The 25,000-nt window shown below is 38.5% G+C and overlaps 3 protein-coding genes across 3 annotated transcripts in view; 2 read left to right on the forward strand and 1 right to left on the reverse strand.

Annotated features, from left to right (window-relative positions):
• LOC138031233 (protein LKAAEAR1-like) overlaps positions 1-4,520 on the reverse strand; it is a 13,182-nt gene extending 8,662 nt beyond the window's left edge. The window contains exons 1-3 of the mRNA XM_068878912.1: positions 4,383-4,520; positions 2,547-2,693; positions 1,004-1,086 (exon numbers count right to left, since the gene is read on the reverse strand). Coding sequence (XP_068735013.1) covers positions 1,004-1,086; positions 2,547-2,693; positions 4,383-4,385 — 233 coding nt within the window. The 5' untranslated portion in view covers positions 4,386-4,520. The remainder of the gene's footprint in view (positions 1-1,003; positions 1,087-2,546; positions 2,694-4,382) is intronic.
• A 111-nt stretch (positions 4,521-4,631) lies between these two features.
• On the forward strand, positions 4,632-15,378 carry LOC138031232 (DDB1- and CUL4-associated factor 13-like). Its single transcript, XM_068878910.1, has 10 exons — positions 4,632-4,901; positions 5,251-5,358; positions 6,306-6,404; positions 8,328-8,483; positions 9,715-10,040; positions 10,548-10,646; positions 10,951-10,987; positions 12,910-12,998; positions 13,078-13,152; positions 15,005-15,378. Exons 1-10 carry the CDS (start codon positions 4,632-4,634, stop codon positions 15,090-15,092), a joined length of 1,347 nt encoding a protein of 448 aa, XP_068735011.1. The 3' UTR covers positions 15,093-15,378.
• A 6,662-nt stretch (positions 15,379-22,040) lies between these two features.
• The window catches only part of LOC138033293 (extracellular calcium-sensing receptor-like), a 10,467-nt gene continuing 7,507 nt past the window's right edge, over positions 22,041-25,000 (forward strand). The window contains exon 1 of the mRNA XM_068881049.1: positions 22,041-24,584. Within this exon, the coding sequence (XP_068737150.1) occupies positions 24,132-24,584 (453 nt within the window). The 5' untranslated portion in view covers positions 22,041-24,131. The remainder of the gene's footprint in view (positions 24,585-25,000) is intronic.

A 25,000-nucleotide genomic window follows, 5' to 3' on the forward strand; every position in this document is an offset into this window, starting at 1 on the left:
TCTTGGAATAAGGTTTTATCTTTGGATTGCTGCCGTAATCCGTAAATACATCCTTAGCTCTCATTTCAAACCAAGCTAAGTGAAATTTCCTTTATCTGGTTTCCCCCATTTAATCAAGTAAAAATCAAAAGTCATAACTGTAATGAGAGAACGATCGATGGAAATGCTTGACATCATGATATTTAAATTATTACTGAAAAACAAGCAAAGTCAGAACTTGTGCTGCATTTATTTAGACATTCAATTTGTTCGCTATGCAGATCAAGCTATCGCATGGCAGGACTTCAGGTGGAAGTTTGAATTGCTAAGGGAAACAATGTAAGTACATTGTAGTAGACAAAATATGAGTGGGAAATATAATCTATCAACCTCAGTTTATTTGCCTTGGGGTTTACAGTCTGAATACATGTGACTCGAATAAATTACATTGGTATAACTTTGATAAATAACATTATGATTAATTTGACAATGGTTACTTCAGGCTATGGCATTTAAATCTGCAAAAGCACACTCTTCATAGAACTCGACCACAAAACTCCCAATGAAAATCCCCTTCTTATGCAAGAAAAGATTGCAAATGAGAATAGATAAATTAAATAAATGTTAAGGTACTGTAGGAAGGAAGGTACAGTACCGCATGAAAATATTGACCCCTTTACTGCGTCATTGCTGCGTCACCCTGTCGCGACTTTCCCTCAGTATTCCCACGGTAGGCCCATTTTCTGCCGAGGGAAATTTACGGCTAGGCTCCTGGCCAAAGTTGCCGCGGGACAGCCAAACGAGGTAAACCCTCAGTAATTAAAATTCCGCGGTAGAGTTGTAAATGGTTTCCGTTGACTTCGTGTTTCGATAATTCAGATTATAATGTTGAAATCCCACCGAGGAACAGATTAAACACTCTCTAAAGGTGTGTCCTGTACTTTTGTTGGTTATTTTTGGTTAATCCATGTGGATAATTGACCTTCCAGTAATATACTGTAATACAATAATTTGAAAAGCTTACATTCGTCTTGACTTTTCCAAGTCCTTTAATCTTTTCCTTGCAGCAGACATGGCTTCATTGCATTCCTTAGGAGCTGGCTCATACTGCAATAAAATAATTTAATCAAACCTTGTATTCTTTTTGCCACCATTGATATAGCTTCATGTACAGTGTGACATTTATTTTTCTCCTTGGCATCATCTTCTGTTAACTGAGCCACAGCACTGTCAGATGAACAAGGCACTACTGGCAAGCTTTAAGGAATTTGTTGACTTCACATTTAAATTTTATGTAACTCAATGGGTTACAGAGGACAAAATCTGTGCAGTTAGACTGAGGTTGTAAGTTCAAATCCTGCCAAAGAGTGTGATTTTTCGATTGTCCTTCAATAGCCTGTTGCTAAGCAACTATGTTACAGGGATGTTGCTAAGCGCCTTCAACCGGATGAATTTATTCTTAGCTACAACCCTGATGTTATCATGCATTTTGATACTGTCATTCTCTACAACAAACAACAAGAGAACCTCTGTTTGAGGGGTTCCTTGGAGCTCTTCTCTCCCTCAAGCTAGTGCAAAAGAAAAGAGCTCAGGGGCATCAAGATGGCTCCCGATTATGATAATTGATCGTCCAAATTTTTTTGGCAAAATAATGATTCCAAGGGGATAAAATGAAAATCTCAGATTCCAACAGGTTCTGTGCCGACCGTTTAAAAAAAGGGGGGCAGGGGTGCAGATAAAATTGGAATGACTCAATTACTTGATGCTACAGTAAATATACATGCATGAGAAAGTAAATATTTAAGCCCTTTTTAGCTTCCAGAATCCTAAGTTTATAACACGCAAAAAATAACAACAACATGAAATTGAGAAAATATTTCTTTTATTTTTATTTTTCTCAATTTTATGTTGTTGTTGTTGTTGTTGTTGTTTTTCTTTTTGCAAGTTATACATATTTCATTTTGGAAATACCGAAACGTAGGAATCTAGAAGTTCAGAAAGGGACGAAAACAAAACAATTGGAGCCCAGGTCCATGGACCAACCCAGTGTGGACTGAGTCCATGGACCCCTTCATGGACCTGGTCCATGGACTACCCCTGTGGACCACCCCTTATCTTGTTAGATGTAAGTTACAAGGCTTAAGCAGAAAAATCTTTAGACGAAAGAGAGAAGTGATTGTCGCACTTATCTAATCAATTTGAGCAGTAGTCCATGACTAAGAGCGAACAACTTCCATATTAAGCCTATGTCAAGGCAGTTTTGCAAACCAATCTATTTTTAGTCAACCTTTTCTGCAAGAAACAAAGACACTTCCTGTTTGGTGATGCTATGACGTCAATAAATCGCGGTCTGTGAAAACATCGCTCCTAGGTATGGGCTGTAAAAGAGACAATAATTATTGCTTAAATTCTCCAGATAAGTGCCAGGATGACTTCTCTTTCTTGACTTTGCAAAATGAGCGGTGGTCCCCAGGGGTACTGTAGTACATGGACCGGGTCCACAGTGGTGGTCAATGGACCTGGGGTCCATGTTATTTATATATGTCCCTCAGCGGCTTATTTCTTACCGCTAAGTATTTGCTCCTCTGCTGCGGTGAAAGCTTCTGTATATCTTTTTTGCTCAACACTTTCCAGTTTTTGGCCTGGAATCTCTCTCCCTCTCGTATAGTTGTGTTCTCGACGTTTGGCAACTTCACACTGGAGGAAGATTTTTCCTGTGTGAAGAATTATAAGACAAAATAGTAGTCGAAAATTGATCACAAAAGATCAGCATAGTAAAATTCTTATTTTTTTATTTTTATTTGTTTATTACTATTTAATGGCGACATATTACAAAGGAGGGGAAAAAAAGAGAAGGAAAATATAGTGCCATAAGGATGATACACAAAAGAGTCTGAGATCCCATACGAGGCAGATGACCTAGATATACACTTCAAAATAATGATAAAAATGATTATTGAATAATGATATAACCTAAAAAAGATTTTGTGTAGTTACATGAAATTAATTAAGACTGAGTTAAATGTTTCATCAATTTAATTCTAAAGGTCTTCAAATTAGAGCTATTATATGAATACTACTAGGTAAGCTATTCCAGCTATCAACTATCCTATTAAAATAAGAAAATTTATAATATTAAATTTGTTCTAGCAAAGTTCTTTTTTAGCCTCATACTATCACAACCCCTGACGATGTAACGATCTTGCCTGGAGTAGAAATTAGAAATTCAGATATTTAGCGAGGTCCACATATACTAGATAACCATTGAGTGCCTTGTTTAGAAATGTGACATCTGCCATAAATCGCCTTTGCTCAAGTGATTGAAGATTGAGTTTCTTTAAACAGGAGGCATAGTCAATGTCTGACTTGAGGACGAGCCTGGTAGCTCTTCTCTGGACACGTTCTATGATGTCAATGTTCTGTTGGGTGTACGGAGACCATACAACAGAGCCATACTCTAAGTGAGATCAAACAAAAGAGCAATATAGTGTCTTGAGAGTTGTGACAGCAGCAAAGTCCCTACAGGTACGAGATATTAGGCCCAGCATTCTCTTGGCTTTGGAGACATTCATGTGGGAATTCCAGGATAGGTGACGGTCGACGAGCAGACCCAAGTCCTTAAATTCAAGAACCATCTCAAGAAGTGATTCATTCATACAAAGTTCAGTCTTTACTGATTGCACTTCTCTAGATATCCGCATTATTTTACACTTTTTAATATTAAAATCCATTCTATTTAATTTACTCCAAGTCCAGAGATTGTTGAGGTCTTCTTGAAACAAAGTGCCATGATCAATTGAGAATTGTCAATTACTCTTGAAGTTTTACAGTCGTCAGCACAAAGGGCGATGGTATTACCAGAACAGACGAAGTCAGGAAGATCACTGATAAAGATAACGAAAAAAAGAGGACCCAAGATAGATCCCTAGGGAACTCCTTGATGTAACATTAGACCAGGAAGAGTGCTGGCCGTCGATGATGACTCTCTGATAATGTTCATACAAGTAATCTGCACACCAATTCAAGAGGGAATGGCCAATACCGAAATTAAATAAGTTTTGTTAGTAGTAAGATGTCATGAGGTACATGTACTCGATCAAACACTTTGGCAATTAAGTCAAGATACACAACGTCAGTCTATCGACTCTCGTCCAAGCACTTGGCCCAATGATGGTACGTTACGACAAGATGAGTTACACATGATCTTCCTTTAATGAACCCGTGCTGCCAGTCAGGGAGGAATGGTGCCACATGATCATAAATCGCAGAATGAGCAATCCTTTCCAAGCACTTTTGCAGGAATGGAAACAGAGCTTAAAAGAGCGTTTTAATTTCTAGGCTACGTCAAAGAGATTCACTCGAATATTAATGGATTAGAAAACTGTGACAAAACCTCTACCTACCATTATCAAAAGTTAAAAACATGAGTTAAAGGAAGCAGTTGAAATGAGTCCATCGAATAAACAACTAAAAGGAAGCGCCATCTTGTTCCAAATTCTGGGGTAGTTGCCATGGAAACCATGTTCCAGCTTTATCAAAACGAGGCTGAATCAACTGCTGACCAACTGCTGAACAAAATGGCGATGCTATAAAACAATATGTGACTTGTTGGATGAGAAAAGTGTTATCCAAAGCCATAGTTCTAAAAAAATATGAAGGTGAAAGTCTTGTCGAGGAACCCGGCAGATTATGTGCGAGAGAACAAGTCAGAAATTCACAAACTTCATCGTAATCTCGACCCAGCGTTGCACCCTTTAGAAGCTCCACGTGAATACACACGGGCGTTGAATGCGGTCAAACTCGAGCGTGTTTTCGCAAAACCGTTTGTTGGATCGCTTGATGGACACACAGATGGCGTGAATTGTATTACCAGACATCCTAGAAGTTTATCCGTGTTGTTGTCGGGTTCTTGCAACGGAGAGGTAGGTGTTTATCGAACATATACAGTGGTAACTCGATTTAACCACAGGTAGCCCAGACGCAATGTTTGTGTTTTTCACCGTCTTTATCAAAGGTTAATACTTTAGCTTCATAATTACGATCTAGCAAAATATATTTACAAAATAAAGCCTGCCTGCCTCTCCAGTCCAATTGTCTTAGGTCGTTCTGGCAGGTTTAAAAGGGTATTCAGTGGTCGAGTTTCATCTTGCACTGATTGACTATATAAATGCTTATTATCATCATCATCATCATCATCATCATCATCATCATCATCATCATCATCATCATTATTATTATTATTATTATTATAAAATTTAATTTGTTTTTCAGGTTTGCTTGTGGAGTTTACCCAGACGTGAACGGTTCCGAACCTTGACTGCTCACTCAGGGTTTGTTCGTGGGTTATGTGTCAGTCCTTCTGGAAACACATTTGTCACTGTAAGGTTTCAACATTGAAAATCAGATGGTAGATGAAATTAAGTTTTGTTCTTGGTCTTTAAGCTTTTAGATCTAGAGTGAGGTGCTTTAGGATGCCTACATAGCACCTGTGAACAAAAAGCAGTGTTTCGGAAAAGAGGGGGGTCTCAGCTTAAAAACCCTAGAAGGTCAGCTTTAGAACCCGACAAAATTACATAGAAAATTTATAATGGTTTGGTGGGCCAGGAGCTGTTGGAATTTGACCTGCTGGAATTCCTTGTTGACACCCTGCCTTAAACGTGCCTGGAAGCCCGAAAAGGTTGTGGTCTTTGTGGTAAAGTAGTGACAAAAAATATACTGGTACACTTTACAATGTCATGCTAATTATACTGTGGGAGGTTGTGTGCAATGTGGCCACATAAAATTAATGTAGACTGCTGTGTTTTGACTGCTTGCCATCATCATTAGACAAAGATAAGCAGTCAAGTTTACAGTGTTTCAGAGTTGTCATTGCACTATTGTTGCACAAATTGACTGAATAAAGGAGAGGGAATTGTACAGACTCTACTTTTTAATGCTATGAAAACAGAGAAAACATTGTTAAATTTGTGCAAAGTTTACGAAAAAGAGGCATTCATTTCTCTCACCTCAATATGGCCCTACAAACTTCATCAGCTGAATTTGAATAGATTTATTGCATTTCCAAGACGATTTTTACTTCAATTTAAGAGACTTTTCTTTCATTTCCTAACCATTGGGTCAAATCACTTTTAGCAGGTTTAAAGTGAAATTATTGTAAGGATTTAGGTCAAGAAATACATGAATTGAAGAAAAATTTAATGTAGCATGTTTGATGTTGGTGGCCTTAGCAATGAAAACGAAGGTTGAGGATGGGCACACTTTAAAATCGCAAAGGATTTAGTTACATGTATCATATGTGAAGTTAATTTCTTTTCATACTCTTGCAGGTTGGCGATGACAAAGTTATTAAACAGTGGAGTATGGATCAATGCTTGGATTTAAGCTTAGCAACAGCTCCTGATCCACTCAACACAATCATTGGCAAGGTATGAATGTTAGAAAAGCTAAATGCAGAGATTTAGCATTTTGTCTTCATCAGGGGTGATGTAAAAATATAAAAGAAGGACCCTTGCGACAACATCCCCTCACCCCTGATGTAGACGCTAGACGGGAGTGTCAAAATGCTGGGTCTGGGTCTGGGTCTGTTACATGTACGTACATTATTGTAACTTTCTAAGAGCTCTACATTTAACAATAATATTCGCAGTTGGTGAGGTGAATATCAAGGTTTTCATTCACTGATATTCACTGAGCCTGAGGTGAATAATTGTTTTAGTATAATTACACAGGTGATTAACTAGTATCATTGTAGGTAATTACATGATTTCAAGTGCAATTTGGACTAAATAAGCACATAAATTTTTTCAAAGACGAGCAAAATTGCACGAGCCCATAGGGCGAGCGCAATTTGTAGTCTTGAAAAAATTTACAAGTGCTTATTTATTCCAAATTGAACAAGGAAAATCATGTGATTACAGCTGTACTTATTAATAATATATCCGAGAAAATTTGAGATGGTTAAGCAGAAGAAATGTACGCGTATCACGCAATCAGGGAAAAAATGTGCCATAAATTGCGCCATCCAGGCGCGGCAAAAAATTAAGATTATGTGGAAATATTTGGCCATATTATGCGTACCGGTAAACATGTGTTGATTATGCAGAAATTTAAACAATTTATGGAACTAATAATTAGGCCCGTCCAATGTATTTACTTGCTTATTACTTAGGCCTCGAATTATTGCGATCAATACAGTTGCATTTACGACTGAATGTTTTCCCTTTGCGATTAAGTTATCTGGATGAGTCGCCAATTTGCGACTGGCTTTCACCGTTAAAATAAAAGGGTTAGTAATCGGTATTTTACCGAAACTTTTGCTAAAATAAATAAAGCAATAAAAAAAGTATTGTGTTTCTCGTCATGAATTTTGTTCCAGTTTGGAGATATGGAGCAAAATTGTGATGTGGTTGAACCACGATCCATTCCCTCGATCATTCACCATTTTCAGCGGTTTTTTACACATACGTATTGTGCAGGGCTCCTATTTTGTTTTGTACAACTTTATCGCAATGATTGTCCCTACTTTTACAAATGATGCAATTTAATTTGCTGCTATAACTTGTGGCTAAATTTTCATACCTTTTTGCATCTTTTTTAAAAATTTCGAGCCTAAGGTATGTTATGAAAACGGTTTGACTAGAGTCCAGGCTCAATGATTACCGAAAAATGTGTGGAAACCGCTTACGAACTTTCATCTTGTGAACGAAATGGCATGTTTTCTTCAATGTTCAGGAAAATATTAAGCGTTTCAAAATAGTCCATCTCTGTGGCTTTTGTTTGTGAGGATGGCATTAAAGCAGCTGCTTTATCACTAATATCAGGCATTTCTTCTTTTTTATGCGGATTTTAGGGATCTGCATCGCGGCATCCTGTCAGATGCCATGTGTATTACACTTTTTGCACTGTGTTACACCTGAACTGCACTGCTCTCAGCCAATCAGAATCGAGTAGTTTTTTCATGTATGTTATTAATTGAAAGATATGCATTTTCTCTCAAGCAGTTAATTTCTTTGTCTGTCACCTCGGCAAAACGGCTTGCGACCATTTTGAAAAACCGCTTAGGTGATTATCGCAGAAAATTTTCAATAATCACCTAATGTAATTATACTAATCAAATTTATTCAAAGCAAAGTAGCATCAGACTATGCCTATGTTTAATATACCGCAATGGTGACAATGGCATGCACATCCCTGCCAGCTTCAAATATTAGTGACAGACCTGCAATGTGAAGAACTGCTATCAATGAAGCTGTAAACCATTTTTAACATTGATAATAAAATTAAATTGTGGAAAATTTGGTTGCATGTCTTTTCATTACCTGTGTTACCGATATGTTTTCTTTCTTTAGAACATCTATCATGGAATTGATCATCACCAGAGGGATACCATGTTTGCAACATGTGGGGAGCAAGTTGACATCTGGAACGAAAACAGATCCAATCCCATCCGAAGTTTCACTTGGGGCGTAGATACCATACACAGCGTCAAGTTTAACCCCATAGAGGTACAGTAACTGTTGCATTTCGTGTGCACTTCGTATTTAGGATACTGCCATGTTCTCTGTACTGTTGCGCTAGAAATTTGTGAAAAATATAGTTAACTCGCCGAGTTTTTAGGCATTTTCTGTTTTGGTCGCTTGATTTACAATGTACCAAATATGGTTGTGAGTTTAAAACCAGACACAGAAATGTTAAATAGAACACACTATGATTATTTGAAGGGGTCCATAGCAACAGTTTGGTAGTTTAGAACCACCCTCCTTAAGCAGTAACAGAAGGAAAGTCTGAAAATTCAGGCTTTAAAGGGATTGTGTCTGTGACTTTTGTGATGCATGTGCGTGTACCAGTGTATTGTTCTATCAATTGAGCTCTTACATGTGAACGTCATTTTTTTAAGGAGGGAGTTGGGAGAATTCGAAACAGCTATGCAAATCCCAGACACATTCGAGGGTTTGCATAACTGTCGAGAATTCTCCTAGAAATACCCGAGGTCAAAAATTCAACAAAAAGTCATAGTCTCTCAAGGATAGTTTACTTTCTAGTTTCTACCATCATTAATCTGTGACGTTGTGATGAAGTTGTACGAAGGAGAGTAGAGAGCTTAAGCACGCGATGCTTTTGGACCACAGAAAGCAGCCGGAAGTGGACATTTCACTTGCGAGGACTGAGGAACGGGTTGTCAACAAGATTTTAAACTGGGTGACTGGTTAAGGGATAATATATCAGGGCGTGGCCAGCCTCAAGGCTCCTTTCTTCAAGGAGGCCCTGTTATACTCCACCACAAAATTTTGCCTCAGAAATGCAGTTTTCAGCATTTTCAGCATTTTGAGTATAAAATTAAAGGACCTGACAGTTAGCTGCAACAAGATGCAAAATTGGTCACTTTGAATTACTGACGAACTGATAGTCCATTGATCGACACCAGAAACCCATAAGGGTTGAAACGTGTAACGGCCCCTTGTGTGCTGGGAAACAAGCTTCTGAATATTCAATTTGCTAAGTACCATATTTGGAACAACAAGAGCGAGGGGTTTCCAAATATGGTACTTAGCACTGAAACATTCAACCAATCAGTTCGCACTGAATATTCGGAAGCTGTGAACGCGCGTTACACTTTCAATCCTTATGGGTTTCTGTCGACACGTAATAAGACGGAGATGCGAGAAGCCAAGTTAGACGTCAAGTAGGCGGCACTACAGCACCGGTTGCCGGCTTCTATTCTTTTTTATACTCTAGACCCAGTTGTTAGCCAGCACCGCATCCGATCGCAGCATTATCCTGTACGATATGCGAGGCTCAACCGCTCTTCGTAAGCTTGTCATGAAGATGCGAAGCAACGTGGTGGCCTGGAATCCGCTGGAATCATTCGTCCTCACAGCAGCCAATGAAGACACGAATCTATACACATTTGACATACGTCACTTTACACAGCCAATCAACGTTCACATGGACCACGTATCAGCCGTGCTGGATGTGGACTATTCGCCCACTGGTCAGGAATTTGTAAGCGGAAGCTATGATAAAACCATAAGGATTTTCGGCCGGGACAGCGGAAGAAGCAGGCGAGTTTTGCTATGAGTTTCTTTATAATGGACGGCTTATTTAGTTTTTTGAGAGGGGAAGGGGGGAGGGGATCTGGCAGTTTCTTCCGAATATGATTTTTTTATTATCTATTTATTAGTTATTGTACAAAAACTCGCGAACGAGTACAAATATTTACCGATTCCACACATCAAAACATCTAATTACGATATATTTACTTAACATCGATATTTGCAAGTTTATTTTCCGACACAACCGTCTACAGTGGTTTCAGCCGACGAAAAGAGTCGGCTATTTCATTCAGAGAAGTCTGCGACTTTTTGAACAAGAACAAAATATTGATCATTCTTTATCGAATTAAAGCAAAAGAGGGTTTAAATTTCTACCAAGCAATTTGATTCCAAACGTTAACCCCTGTGATTTAAAGTGATTCCTTAGTTGGAATGGAGGTTGTTGCACTGTACGCTTCCAAACATGTTGACTTTTGCGGAGGAAGAAATCTAATTGGACTTCTGATTTTTACATAGGGAGGTGTACCACACTCGTCGAATGCAGCACGTCTTTTGCGTTCGTTTCAGTGCGGATTCGACATTCGTGCTTTCTGGAAGCGACGAAACAAATATACGGTATGACAAGAAGGAAAAATACTCCATTGTAGCTACTTTTTACGTTTATATCATTTAAAATTACAAAGTGTCGAAATGAATCACTCAATGGTCGGCATGTCTTTAGGGACTCCAATATGGCCGCTGTGACGTCACGTGAAAACACTCTATTTGCTCAAACCTATTTAGCTGGAACGCCTTTTTACCTGTTGGCGTATGGCTCGGAAACCATTCGGCCTCACGAAATAGGTCAAGTTGGCAGAATAAAAGAAACTCGGAAAACGTGTGTTTTTAGCAGCTTCTCATACTTTCAATTACTTTTCAGGATCTGGAAGGCAAATGCTTCGCAAAAGCTCGGAGCGGTAAGTTGCCGTGACGATTCCGGATTGAGGCTGGAGTACTCGCAATCGCCGCCATTCTTGCTCTTTTTCCCGATTTGCTATTAACGGAATGTTTGCGCTTTCCTCTGCTTCAGGGGGCTGAATGAGCATATTTAACGTACGCAGTTTAAAGGGGCTATGTCACGCAAAATGATGTACATGTAAATTCGTAACACCCATGAAACATTGCAATAACCACTTAAAACCGTTCAGCGGAGAGGGGCTATGTCACGCAAAATGATGTACATGTAATTTCGTGACACCCATGAAACATTGCAATAACCACTTAAAACCGTTGAGCGGAGAGGGGCTATGTCACGCAAAATGATGTACATGTAATTTCGTGACACCCATGAAACATTGCAATAACCACTTAAAACCGTTGAGCGGAGAGGGGCTATGTCACGCAAAATGATGTACATGTAATTTCGTGACACCCATGAAACATTGCAATAACCACTTAAAACCGTTGAGCAAAAACAAACAAAAGGAACGAAAAGCATGGATGGACACAACTGCACAACTGCACAACTGCACAAGATTGAAATCGGCTTGAAAAAGGTAGGGCCGACGTTTTTCAAGTTTATAGCAAATCGCCTGGATAAAGGCTGTTTTTCCTCAGAATCATCTCGTTTATGAAGTAACGATAAGTTTACGAGGAAGGGAATTCCACATTACCATTTTCGAGTTTTAAACTCGTGATAAACTTAAGATGAAACTTCCTAAAATAACGTGACATAGCCCCTTCAGTGAATTCGTGAAGTAATCCTACGTGTAAATCGTGTGTAGCGTGTAGAAATATGTAACCAGACAATAAAGGCTATTAGAGCTTGAAGTGCTACTATGACCAAAAAATCAATTCTTTTTCTTTGGACAGATTCCAAAACTACGTTAACGAAACACTAAGCGACCCAAGTTTTCAGCCTTGATTTAAAAAAGACACCTGTTTATTTACAAATGGAATTTTCTTAGTTAATGGTCCGTCATTACTAACTTTAAAATATTGAGAGAACTGGGTTGTGGAGAAAATCACGTCAGATTCAATACTTTAAGAATGCAATAGACCCATCCATCATCACTCAGTGTCCAAAGAAAAGATTTTGCCCGTCTAATCTCTCATTCAATGTGAGGCTAGACGGGCAAAATGCCTTTGTTCCCTACGGACTCAAGAATGGCCGCCGAGTGATGAAGGTGAATGCTTTTAGACTTTTAATCACGTGTTTTGCATATGTGCTAAGCTGCATTTACAGGCTGTGATTTTAAGATAGTGAGCAAATGACCTCACTTTTCCCGAGGTTGACTAGCAGTAGAGTTATTTTCATAGAGTTATGTCGTAGAGTTAGAGTTAACTCTAACTCTACGACATAACTCTATGAAAATAACTCTAAGAATAGCTGTCCCCACGTTTCCCTTGATCCAACCTTCTGAGGTCCAATTGGTCCGTTGTGAACGTGAATCAGTTATTGACCTCTTTAGCTTGTACGTTTTGTTTTCCCATTTCAGACCACGCTATGTTACTTTAGAGAACAGTTTTTTCAAATGTCGTCCTATGCACGTGCTTATGTACGAATAACTATGAAAAAACAAAAGGAGAATTCCCTTGAGAGCATCACGTGGTCTGAAATGGGAAAACAAAAGGTACAAGCTAAAGAGGTCAATTGCGGACCGTGAAATCCAAAACTTAGACTGCAAAGTGAACAGCCTGTGGGAAAAAAAAAAAAAAAAGCTCAAAATTTTGCCAGTCAGGTGTTCAGCAAACACATTTCAAAATCTGAAGTAGCACTTTAAAGTACTCTTGTATGATTTCCTGTTCTGAAAGAAACTTTGTTGACTTATTCTCGTATTCTGAACAGGGAAAAAAACTTTACGTGAATCATACTCGTTTTCATCTTCTTCCTTTGCAGCTCGCACCACGCCAAAAAGCAGCATTTAGCTACAACGCAAAACTGAAGGAACGTTTTCAACATCATCCACAGCTAAGACGAATCAAAAGGTAAGCTAGTAATTCTTTCCCATCGTGAAAACTGCATTTCATTTGTGACTTATTGTATTGAATATGCTGTGCTTTTCAGGCATCGTCACGTTCCTAAATCTGTGTACAAGGCAGCAAAGGAAAAGAGAATTATGCTGGCTTCAGTCAGGAGAAAGTATGTATTTGGCAACTTCATTGAAGCGCTTTTTGATTGAATGCCGAAAGTATTTGGCATTTTGGTGTTCGTTTGTTTGTTTGTTTGCGCCATATTCTCCAATGTCGAATGTATTTTCGCGGTGTTTTGTTCGCTCCACATTCTCAACCAATCAAAACAAATCAATCAAAAGGCTGCCGTCTGCAGGTACTTGCTAACTTTATTATTATTATATTTATTATTATTATTATATTATTATTATTATTATTATTATTATTATTATTATTATTATTATTATTATTTCGTTCATGCACACGATATGTTGTTAACGTGGTTTGTAAACTAGGCATCAAGCCACGACCTATGGCCTTAGGTGTCTAGTGTTCTTCTCAAGATTCTTGCCGTTCCAACAAGGAGGCTTTTTTAGTAATACCGTGCAATCAAGTCCAATTTTCTTCAACGATGTTTTCAAAATTTGCTGAACGTCCCTAGTGCACCAATGACAATTGGTACGACAATTACTTTTCGGCAGCTCCAGATTTTCCCTATCTCTCTTTTTAATTCTCGGTATTTTTCCATTTTCTCTTCTTTTTCCAGCACTCTTGTATCAAAAGGGCACGCGATATCTTTCACATAACATGATCTTTCTATCTTATCAAGAACAACTACATCAGGTCTATTATGCTCAATTTGATGGTCTGTTTGAATTCGGAAGTCCCATAACACCTTTACTTGATCGTTTTCTATAACTCCTTCAGGGTCATGATCATACACCACTTGTCTTTGCATGGGATGTTGAATTTCTGACAGAGTTTCCAATGGATAACTTGGCCTACCTTATCATGTCGCCACATTTTATACTCTCTTTGCGCCAATTTCTTACATTCCGCTACGATATGACTTACGGTCTCTTCTCGTTCTCCACATAACCGACACATCGGAGACACATCCTCTTTATCAATCCTGTTTTTAATGCTATTCGTCCGTAATGCTTGGTCTTGTGCAGCGGTTAGCAGTCCTTCAGTTTCTTTTATTATTATTATTATTATTATTATTATTATTATTATTATTATTATTATTATATACAATACTAGTTGCAGTGAAAAGTTTGTCCACCCAAATTTAGCAAGGCTAATCGAGTTGGGTGGAGCAAAGATAAAATACTTAATTAATATATAAATTTACAATGACAAAGATTACGAAAGGAAATAATTATTATTTAAGACAAGAGCGATTGAATGTTTCCATGATAAAGATAGAGATTCTAGTTAATAAGATTGAGATTAATAAGATAATAAGATTGAGTTAATAAGATTGAGATTCTAGTTAATTGATTGCTGATAATCTTAAGATTCAATAATATTTAGCGAAAAGGTTTACTCTAGATGAAGGCTATCACAAATATCAAGTTAAGATTCTTTCGAATAAAAGAACAGAGGAATAGCAGTAGTAGGTAATTCGTTAAATTGCTTGTTGTTTGGAGCGGTTTTCAATTGAGTGTCGAAAGTAATTAGCGAATTGCTTTGGTTTTGTATTACTTCACCCAATGATTGGTTCAAAGTTCTCATGCCACTTTTTCAACCAATCAGAAGTAAAACCAAAACCAATCGTGGCTCGCCCGTGCACATTCTCCCGCGCTTTGTGTTGGCTACGTGTAATTACTTCGATTTTTAATTGGTTTACTGAATTGTCTCCGGCCTATTTGATTGGCCAAAGTAATTACTTTAGTTTTGGCTTTACGACACTCGATTGAAACTTGCTCTATGTGAACACGTGATTCAGTACCATCTATCCCATCAAACCCGTACCAATCTCCCTTAAGGTTCCGGAGTGGGATGTCAAAAGAACACTGATTTATGATTTTCTTATCCAGGGAAGAGAATCGCCGTGAACACAGCAAGCCAGGCACCGTACCTTACGTCGCAGAGAGAAAGAAACACTCCGTGGCTGTTGTCAAGTAAAAGGAACAGTGTTTAAGGTAACAAAAATCACGCACTTGATCTAACATGATCAGTCGGGAAGGAGAAAGTTGGACCGAGTTAAAATTACAAGGATTGTACAAGGACACAATTTTGCTGATCAGCGCACTGACGACACTATGTGTACTGTGTTACTGTGGAAGCCCAAGGAAGGAAGTTCGAGCTACGAAAAAGATTCAATCCTATATAGCAAAGCTGGTCAACAACGAATTAGGCATCCCTCCTTTGAGAGAAAGAAGACAGTGAATAAAACATTCAAATATTAAAAGTGACGTGTGGTTATTCAAAGGAATAAGAAGTTAACAGAGAGAGTTCTTTCTCAGTATCTAGAGCACTTGTGCGGAAATTATGCTATTTACGAATCAGGTGTTTCTCGATTGAGTTGTAAAAAACGCCTACCTTTGCTGCTGTATTTTGGAACACCATTCGTCTCTGCTAGGTTCATCTCGTTGTACAAAGGAATCTTCCGACATGAAGAAACCTTACATTTATTCCTGAATCTCCATCACAAACCCGTGATTTGATGCCGTTTGGTTATTTCATAAGCGGAACTAGAAGCTTCACTCAACTTTTTTTTTTTCTTGCTAACCTTGTGTCTTTTGCCCAACTGAGCTAGGTGGTACGTTACGGAAGGAAAGAAATGAGATCGCGTTTTTGAGACCGAAATCACAGTTGTTTGTTTTTGTTATCGGCTATCAACTTTTCCGACGCTTCTGAATTAACTTAGCGATGTTTTTGCTTTCAGCGTTTGCTTTTCAGTGTTTTGATTTAGTGTTTTCATGAGCAAAAGGCTAAATAAAACGCACAGCCTTAATCTGGGGCATTCCCCCAGACCCACCTAGGGACCTCGCGCCTAGCGTCTGGTACTTTCAGAAATATGTCCGCTACTCTGCAAAACTGTCAAACACCCTGATATTTCAACAAACAGGGTGTCAAGTGGATAAAAGAGTCAAAATAAGAAAACCGGTTTTCTTAACCTAAAATTACGAACAAAATAGCAGTTGGAAATGCACAAGTGAAGTCATCATTGCGACGTTCAATATAACTGTTTTATTAACATGAAGCACAAGCTTACAACATTTTTCTCCAGCCATGAGCACAAAAAAATAGGAAATTTTGGGTGATGTAGCAGCTCTTGTAACGTATAATGTGATTGGCTCGCTACCCTAACCAAAAACATAACGTATAATGTGATTGGCTCGTTACCCTAACCATGCAAAAACATACCGTATAATGTGATTGGCTCGCTACCCTAACCAAAAACATAACGTATAATGTGATTGGCTCGACCCTAACCGAAAACATAACGTATAATGTGATTGGCTCGCTGCCCTAGCCAAAAACAAAAGACTAAGCAATTGAAACAATAGACTTAAAAAAATATAGAAGCTGCTTACAATACCAAACTATGGCAGGTTCCGAGAGCTTCTACTACTGGAAATCTTTCCTGAAAAACAATCGAATTGAAAGGACACAGAAAAATAGGAAATAACAATAGCTTGCACCTTCATCAACTATCTACTGTGGCAGCTTGCTGCAGTTCCCCTATTATCTAACCCCCGATTTCAATCTATGGCGATTTAGCAAAACCTCCACACAAGTTGCTATTTGAAACTAGTAATTACAATTTAGGAACTGGTGAAGAGTTTGTTTTTTTTTTTTTTGTTTACAAGAAGGAAAGTAAAATACATTAACTTTTAAAAGAAGATTTAATACGCTGTGCTTGCTTATGTTAGCTTAAGATTATATACAAAACGAAAGGCATAGCGAACTCGTCTCACCTGAGCAGACTTCAACTGACAGCGCGGCCTCGGCTGAACTCCTACCTCAATTGATCTATGACAACATTTTAACTCGGAAATCTGCCCAACTCAATTGTGCATGAAGCCACCGACGAAACTTCGATCACGCAAGAGCGAGGACTGTAAAGAAGTTCAAAATAGTAGATTCTAAAAGGGCAACTGGGAGATCTTTGGAGGAAAAATTACAAGTTTTACACAATTTAGACGGTACGACTTATCGGCCCGACAAAATCGGCCGACAGATCGTACCGTATAAACCGGTCTTAAAAAATTCGAGGAGCAAGTAATCGAACAAGACATCTTCGGCCGCCATTTTGTTTGTTATTTTGCTCGCGTGCGTGTCAAAAAAACCTGGGCACAAGCAAATTATCAACCAATTAGACAAAAGTCTCCCTTGCTTCAGTGAATGCACAGTATAACAAGCAAAACGTTTGAAGACAACCAAAACAAGCTAAGTATATATCTTATTTAATATGTCGTACAACGAGGAAAGAGGCTGAGATACAAAAAAAAAAACAGTAAGCTGGCGACAAATAAAACGAGAGCAACTGAGACCACAGGTAACCCAGGTTCACTGTGTGTGCCACATTGGTAAACATAGAGAACATATGAGGCGAAGTTTAGGTCTGGAAATGTGCTAGAAAATGGAAATAAAAATCGATGAAACTTACCATGTGGTGAGCTGTTTTTGTCTTTAATACGTACTCGAAGTTATAGGGTTAGGGTTAGTGAGATTTGGGACTCCCCTCCCTCTAGGGAAACTTATTATACTCATCACCAGGCGTCCCGAGTTCAGTGCCATTTTGAATTGGACACTTTGCGAGGACAACGGTTTCTGGCCGCCATTTTAGCAGGTTAACTTACACGTTCTACGGAGCCTGGTGGCTTCGCGTTGCTACCTGGAGATGCTTCAGTGGATTCATGGTTTATAGAAAATCATGTTCCACGAACCTGGCGTGTTTATTTATCGACTGGATTCGATTTTCGCGAAACCAATCGTGCTTGTTTTGGGTCGATCGGAGTCCCGACGCTGGCTTCACTCTCCTACCATGTCACTACACTATGAAGGAAGGTGAACGGGGACCATTTTCCCCGAAACTTCCTGTACGTATTAAAGACAACAACAGCTCACCACATGGTAAGTTTCATCGATTTTTATTTCCATTTTCTAGCAAATTTCCATACCTAAACTTCGCCTCATATGTTCTTTATATTTACCAATGTGGCACACACAGTGAGCCTGGGTTACCTGTGCTGAGACCACGAGAAAACAGGCGAAATATTAGTGACAGACAATGAGAAAGTTTCTTTTTTAATAAAACGAGCTCACTGTGTTTTTTTTTGTTGTTGTTGTTTTTTATAACACACATTCTTACAGGTAAATAATCACATGATTTTCGAGTGCAACTTGGAACAAATAAGCGCGAGTAATGTTTTTTCCGAGACGCAAAGGGACTGCTTATGAAACCGTAGAACTTTCAAAAGCGAGAACAATATTGTTGCAATCGATGCTGAATTGACCGTGACACTGCACAATCTTTTGTTTTCCCTTCGCACGGGTTCGCAAATTAGTTGCGCATAATTTAATCGAAGGATTTGATTGGTTATCTTCTCGAAAAAAGGCGTGTTTTGTGCAGGGTCAAGGCCAAAAATACGGACAAAAACATGAAACAAAAGAACTTGTCTAGTTTCTTAACCATCTCCATGCATTAACTATGGGCGAGTGCAATTTGTAGTCTTTGAAAAAATGTACAAGTGCTTATTTATTTCAAATTGCACGAGAAAAATCATGTGATTGCTATACAGGAAAAAAATCGCGATAGTTAAGCAGAAGCAACGCACGCGTATCACGCAATCACGGGAACATTACGCTATGAATTGCACCATCCAGGGCTCGCATTTGATTGGCTATCAGTGCAACACTCAGCCAATCAACGCGCTGAAATTTTTTTCATGTATATTATTAGGAAAAAATAAACACTAGCACATTTTTCAATCTCGAACAAAATTGTACCAGCCCATAGGGCAAAAAATCTGGCGATTACCTAAACCAATAATATGCATAAAAATTTGAGATAGTCGCGCTCATATCGCGCAAAAATTGTACTATCCAGCTAGGCTCGCATTTCATTCGCTATCTCTAAGTTTCTTCGCTAATTGACCAGTTCGATAGCTTGGGTTTTTCCCTTTTCATGCGGTGCCACCTGGAAATTTCATTTGTCTTAGCGAATCAAAATGGAGAAATTTTTCGGTGTGTATTATATAGAATAATTCACGTGTTTCAGAGCGAATTCACGTGTTTTTTTCAGCCTTGTGCGCAGAAGTCCATGGATTTACAATTGGCATGGTATAAGTACAAGAATATAAATGTTTCGTTCCAGCCTTATACATGGAAATTACAAGAATAAAAAGGATTTTGTTCCAGGCCTTTACATGGAAATTTCCATGGATTTACAAATTGGCATGGTAAATTTACAGAAATAATAAGTACTTTTGCTCCACCCTTGTACATAGAAATTTCCATGGATTTACCAGTGACATGGTAAAGGCTATAAGTAATGTGTCAATAGTTCTCAGAAGATTTCTTGTAAAGCTCCATTTTTTTAGTGAGTTATTCAACGATGAAGTGGTCAGCATAAAATAAATTACATCATATCTGTCTTACGTGAGAACTTTCTTGGACAATATTACAAAGCGTATTGCAAATATTTGCCAGAAAATTTAGAAGTGGCAAAGACACGTTTCTTAGATTGCTTTTTTTGCCAAATGTGCTGTACTTCAGAAAATCTCAAGTTAAAAAATTACGTGTTTATAGGATAATTCACGTGTTTCAGGGCAAATTCACGTATTTCTTCGTAAAGATTATCTGCAAAAAGAGCTTCGAATCGGTGGACAGGATTTCTTTGTCTTTTCTATTCGACAGCAACTATTCTCGGGAAATTGGTGTCACTAATATGACAATTAAAAAAGAAATAATGTAGATACAAAATGTTCAAGTTCACGTTAAGAGGCGGTGCCTTCCTTGCAGGTTTCGTCAGCAGTCTAGTGTTCGTTTGTATTCTCCAAACACGAAAGAAGTGTTTGTTAGGAAAATATGACGGTTTGAGACTACAGCAACCTCGATTGGCTCTATCGACTGCCAAGTAGGACAGCTTCGTTCTTGAAATTGGAATTTAAAGTAGGTAAGATTGTACGTCGTGAGTCGTGAGGAAACGAGCCCGCACGGCGAGTGCAATTTGTAGTCTTTGAAAAAATTTACAAGTGCTTATTTATCTCAAATTCACAAATTCACTTGCACAAATCCCATAATACACCTCTTTTACCCCCCCCCCCCCCCCAAAAAAAAAATAATAATAATAATAATCTGCATAGGCATTGTTTTCGACTTCTCTTGGGACATTTTCATGTCCCAGGAGAAATTGCAAACAATGGTTATGCAAAAGTCTTGGGGGGTATTAGAGATGTATTATAGGATTGCGCAACTAGTGAATTACACGAGAAAAATCATGTGATTACTCTTAATAATATACATGAAAAAATTCGCGATGGTTAAACGCACGCGTATCACGCAATCACGGGAAAATTGCGCCATGAATTGCATCATCCAGGGCTCGCATTTGATTGGCTACCAGTGCAACACTCAGCCAATCAACGCGCTGAAATTTTTTTCGTGTATATTATTAGGAAAAAATAAACACTAGCACATTTTTCAATCTCGAACAAAATTGTACCAGCCCATAGGCCAATAATATGCATAAAAATTTGAGATAGTCACACTCATATCGCGCAAAAATTGTACTATCCAGCTAGGCTCGCATTTCATTCGCTATCTCTGAGTTTATTCGCTAAATGACCAGTTCGATAGCTTGGGTTTTTCCCTTTTCATGCGGTGCCACCTGGAAATTTCATTTGTCTTAGCGAATCAGAATGGAGAAATTTTTCGGTGTGTATTATAAAAGAATAATTCACATGTTTCAGGGCAAATTCACGTGTTTTTTTCAGCCTTGTATGCAGAAGTTTCCATGGATTTACAATTGGCATGATATAAGTACAAGAATATAAATGTTTCGTACCAGCCTTATACATGGAAATTACAAGAATATAAATGATTTTGTTCCAGGCCCGTTTACATGGAAATTTCCATGGATTTACAAATTGGCATGGTAAATTTACAGAAATAATAAGTACTTTTTATCCACCCTTGTACATAGAAATTTCCATGGATTTACCAGTGACATGGTAAAGGCTATAAGTAATGTGTCAATATTTCTCAGAAGATTTGTTGTAAAGCTGCATTTTTTAGTGAGTTATTCAACGATGAAGTGGTCAGCATAAAATAAATTACATCATATCTGTCTTACGTGAGAACTTTCTTGGACAATATTACAAAGCGTATTGCAAATATTTGCCAGAAAATTTAGAAGTGGCAAAGAAACGTTTCTTAGATTGCTTTTTTTGCCAAATGTGCTGTACTTCAGAAAATCTCAAGTTAAAAAATTACGTGTTTATAGGATAATTCACGTGTTTCAGGGCAAATTCACGTATTTCTTCGTAAAGATTATCTGCAAAAAGAGCTTCGAATCGGTGGACAGGATTTCTTTGTCTTTTCTATTCGACAGCAACTATTCTCGGGAAATTGGTGTCACTAATATGACAATAAAAAAGAAATAATGTAGATACAAAATGTTCAAGTTCACGTTAAGAGGCGGTGCCTTCCTTGCAGGTTTCGTCAGCAGTCTAGTGTTCTTTTGTATTCTCCAAACACGAAAGAAGTGTTTGTTAGGAAAATATGACGGTTTGAGACTACAGCAACCTCGATTGGCTCTATCGACTGCCAAGTAGGACAGCTTCGTTCTTGAAATTGGAATTTAAAGTAGGTAAGATTGTACGTCGTGAGTCGTGAGGAAACGAGCCCGCACGGCGAGTGCAATTTGTAGTCTTTGAAAAAATTTACAAGTGCTTATTTATCTCAAATTCACAAATTCACTTGCACAAATCCCATAATACACCTCTTTTACCCCCCCCCCCCCCCCCCTCACCCAAAAAAAAAATATATATTAATCTGCGTAGGCATTGTTTTCGACTTCTCTTGGGACATTTTCATGTCCCAGGAGAAATTGCAAACAATGATATGCAAAAGTCTTGGGGGTATTAGAGGTGTATTATAGGATTGCGCAACTAGTGAATTACACGAGAAAAATCATGTGATTACTCTTAATAATATACATGAAAAAATTCGCGATGGTTAAACGCACGCGTATCACGCAATCACGGGAAAATTGCGCCACGAATTGCACCATCCAGGGCTCGCATTTGATTGGCTATCACTGCAACACTCAGCCAATCAACGCGCTGAAATTTTTTTCGTGTATATTATTAGGAAAAAATAAACACTAGCACATTTTTCAATCTCGAACAAAATCGTACCAGCCCATAGGCCAATAATATGCATAAAAATTTGAGATAGTCACACTCATATCGCGCAAAAATTGTACTATCCAGCTAGGCTCGCATTTCATTCGCTATCTCTAAGTTTATTCGCTAATTGACCAGTTCGATAGCTTGGGTTTTTCCCTTTTCATGCGGTGCCACCTGGAAATTTCATATGTCTTAGCGAATCAGAATGGAGACATTTTTAGGTGTGTATTATAATAGAATAATTCACATGTTTCAGGGCAAATTCACGTGTTTTTTTCAGCCTTGTATGCAGAAGTTTCCATGGATTTACAATTGGCATGATATAAGTACAAGAATATAAATGTTTCGTTCCAGCCTTATACATGGAAATTACAAGAATATAAATGATTTTGTTCCAGGCCCGTTTACATGGAAATTTCCATGGATTTACAAATTGGCATGGTAAATTTACAGAAATAATAAGTACTTTTTATCCACCCTTGTACATAGAAATTTCCATGGATTTACCAGTGACATGGTAAAGGCTATAAGTAATGTGTCAATATTTCTCAGAAGATTTGTTGTAAAGCTGCATTTTTTAGTGAGTTATTCAACGATGAAGTGGTCAGCATAAAATAAATTATAGCATATCTGTCTTACGTGAGAACTTTCTTGGACAATATTACAAAGCGTATTGCAAATATTTGCCAGAAAATTTAGAAGTGGCAAAGAAACGTTTCTGAGATTGCTTTTTTTGCCAAATGTGCTGTACTTCAGAAAATCTCAAGTTAAAAAATTACGTGTTTATAGGATAATTCACGTGTTTCAGGGCAAATTCACATATTTCTTCGTAAAGATTATCTGCAAAAAGAGCTTCGAATCGATGGACAGGATTTCTTTGTCTTTTCTATTCGACAGCAACTATTCTCGGGAAATTGGTGTCACTAATATGACAATTAAAAAAGAAATAATGTAGATACAAAATGTTCAAGTTCACGTTAAGAGGCGGTGCCTTCCTTGCAGGTTTCGTCAGCAGTCTAGTGTTCGTTTGTATTCTCCAAACACGAAAGAAGTGTTTGTTCGGAAAATATGACGGTTTGAGACTACAGCAACCTCGATTGGCTCTATCGACTGCCAAGTAGGACAGCTTCGTTCTTGAAATTGGAATTTAAAGTGGGTGAGATTGTAAGTCGTGAGGAAATTTCACCGTGCTTTTATGAGGATGTTATGATTTCGTAAACTGCTTTAGATTTTCCTGTCGATTGAAAGTTTTAGACCGGATATTTTTTGTATTTTTGCATTTGTTATTTCAGGGAAGGAAGCATGTTGCTGAGAAGTTCGTTTCATCTGTCTTTCTTTGCTGTCATTTGACGGCGTTCATTGGCGGAATACTATGAGATTGGTTTCTGTTTTTAATTGACCGATATCTTGAAACATAGTTTCAGAAATAATAAAACAGCACGTCAAGGAACTGCAAACTTCAGACCAACTCAATGTTCAGTGGTGTGTACGTGAAAGTTATTTTCTGCAAATCCCCGCATTTAGCAAACGACTTTGTCGCGAAGGGCTTTAATCCGGTTTTCGGACATACGTTGCATGAAGTAGCGAAAGTGGCTAATTCTGAGAAAGCACTGAATCAGCCAAGTTGTAACGAACTTTGGCTGCAGATGAATCGTACTGCATGCGAACAGAGTTCAGCAAGTGTACTGATCCAAGTAAAACTCACTGGGGAAAACGTTTAAATGCGCAATTGTTTGCATAAGTCCAGTGGATTGAATTGTCGTTGTATTTCTTTGTTGCCGTTGATTTTCACCGCACCGAAATGCACATCTGGGCTCTACTGTGCTTTTTGCTTTGTTGCATATGGGTCGAAATAACTGTCAACTCTCAGGTTAGGTGGAGAAGATTCCAAGAAGGCAATTTCATCCTCGGAGCCCTGTTCCCAATCACCAGAGGCCATGACTGTGGTATCGTACGAGAAGAAGGGCTTTTCCTTGTCGAAGCTTTCGTCTTCAAGGTAGAGGCGTGTAACCGTGGCTTTCATTCTTCTGGTGGAACTATCGGCTATGATATTAGAGATACCTGCTCCAATCCTAAGGTTGCCGTGAGAGAAGTATTGGATATGCTCAGCAAAAATAATGGCCGTTCTTGGAAGAATTGCGGCTCTGCAACAAAGGGTGGTACAAACTGTGGGGTTATCGCGATTGTTGGTCCAGATCTCAGTAGTGGCGCTTTGGGGACTAGTTCGATTTTGAGTGCCTACGGAATACCACAGGTGAGAAAATTTGTCTTTGTTAGTTTATGTGGAATTTTCTGAACAGTTGAATCGACAGTTTTAGCCATTTTAATTAATATGAATCTTAGGCTATGTCTACACTTTCTACCTCGGATAGCTCGTGCGCCGACACAAAAATCATATCGGATGGGGCTTCTGTTCACAAAGGGAACGCTGATTTCGGCGCGGTTTTTACTACGGAGCGACGCTGCGCCGCTTCGATCTTGAAAGTGAATCGCCACGTATCGGATAGGTTTTCGTACCACTCTTTGGCATCGTGTGAACAGTTTCCGGACCGCAGCGGAAGTCAATAACTCGGAGGGAGGATTGGATTCCACAATATAGCGGCCTTGCCACTTGTGTTGATTTCTGCCATCTCGAACGCTATACTCGATTTACAGCGCTGCATCATGAAT

This window comes from Montipora capricornis, chromosome 14 (assembly GCF_036669925.1).
Source record: "Montipora capricornis isolate CH-2021 chromosome 14, ASM3666992v2, whole genome shotgun sequence".
NCBI lineage: Eukaryota > Metazoa > Cnidaria > Anthozoa > Scleractinia > Acroporidae > Montipora > Montipora capricornis.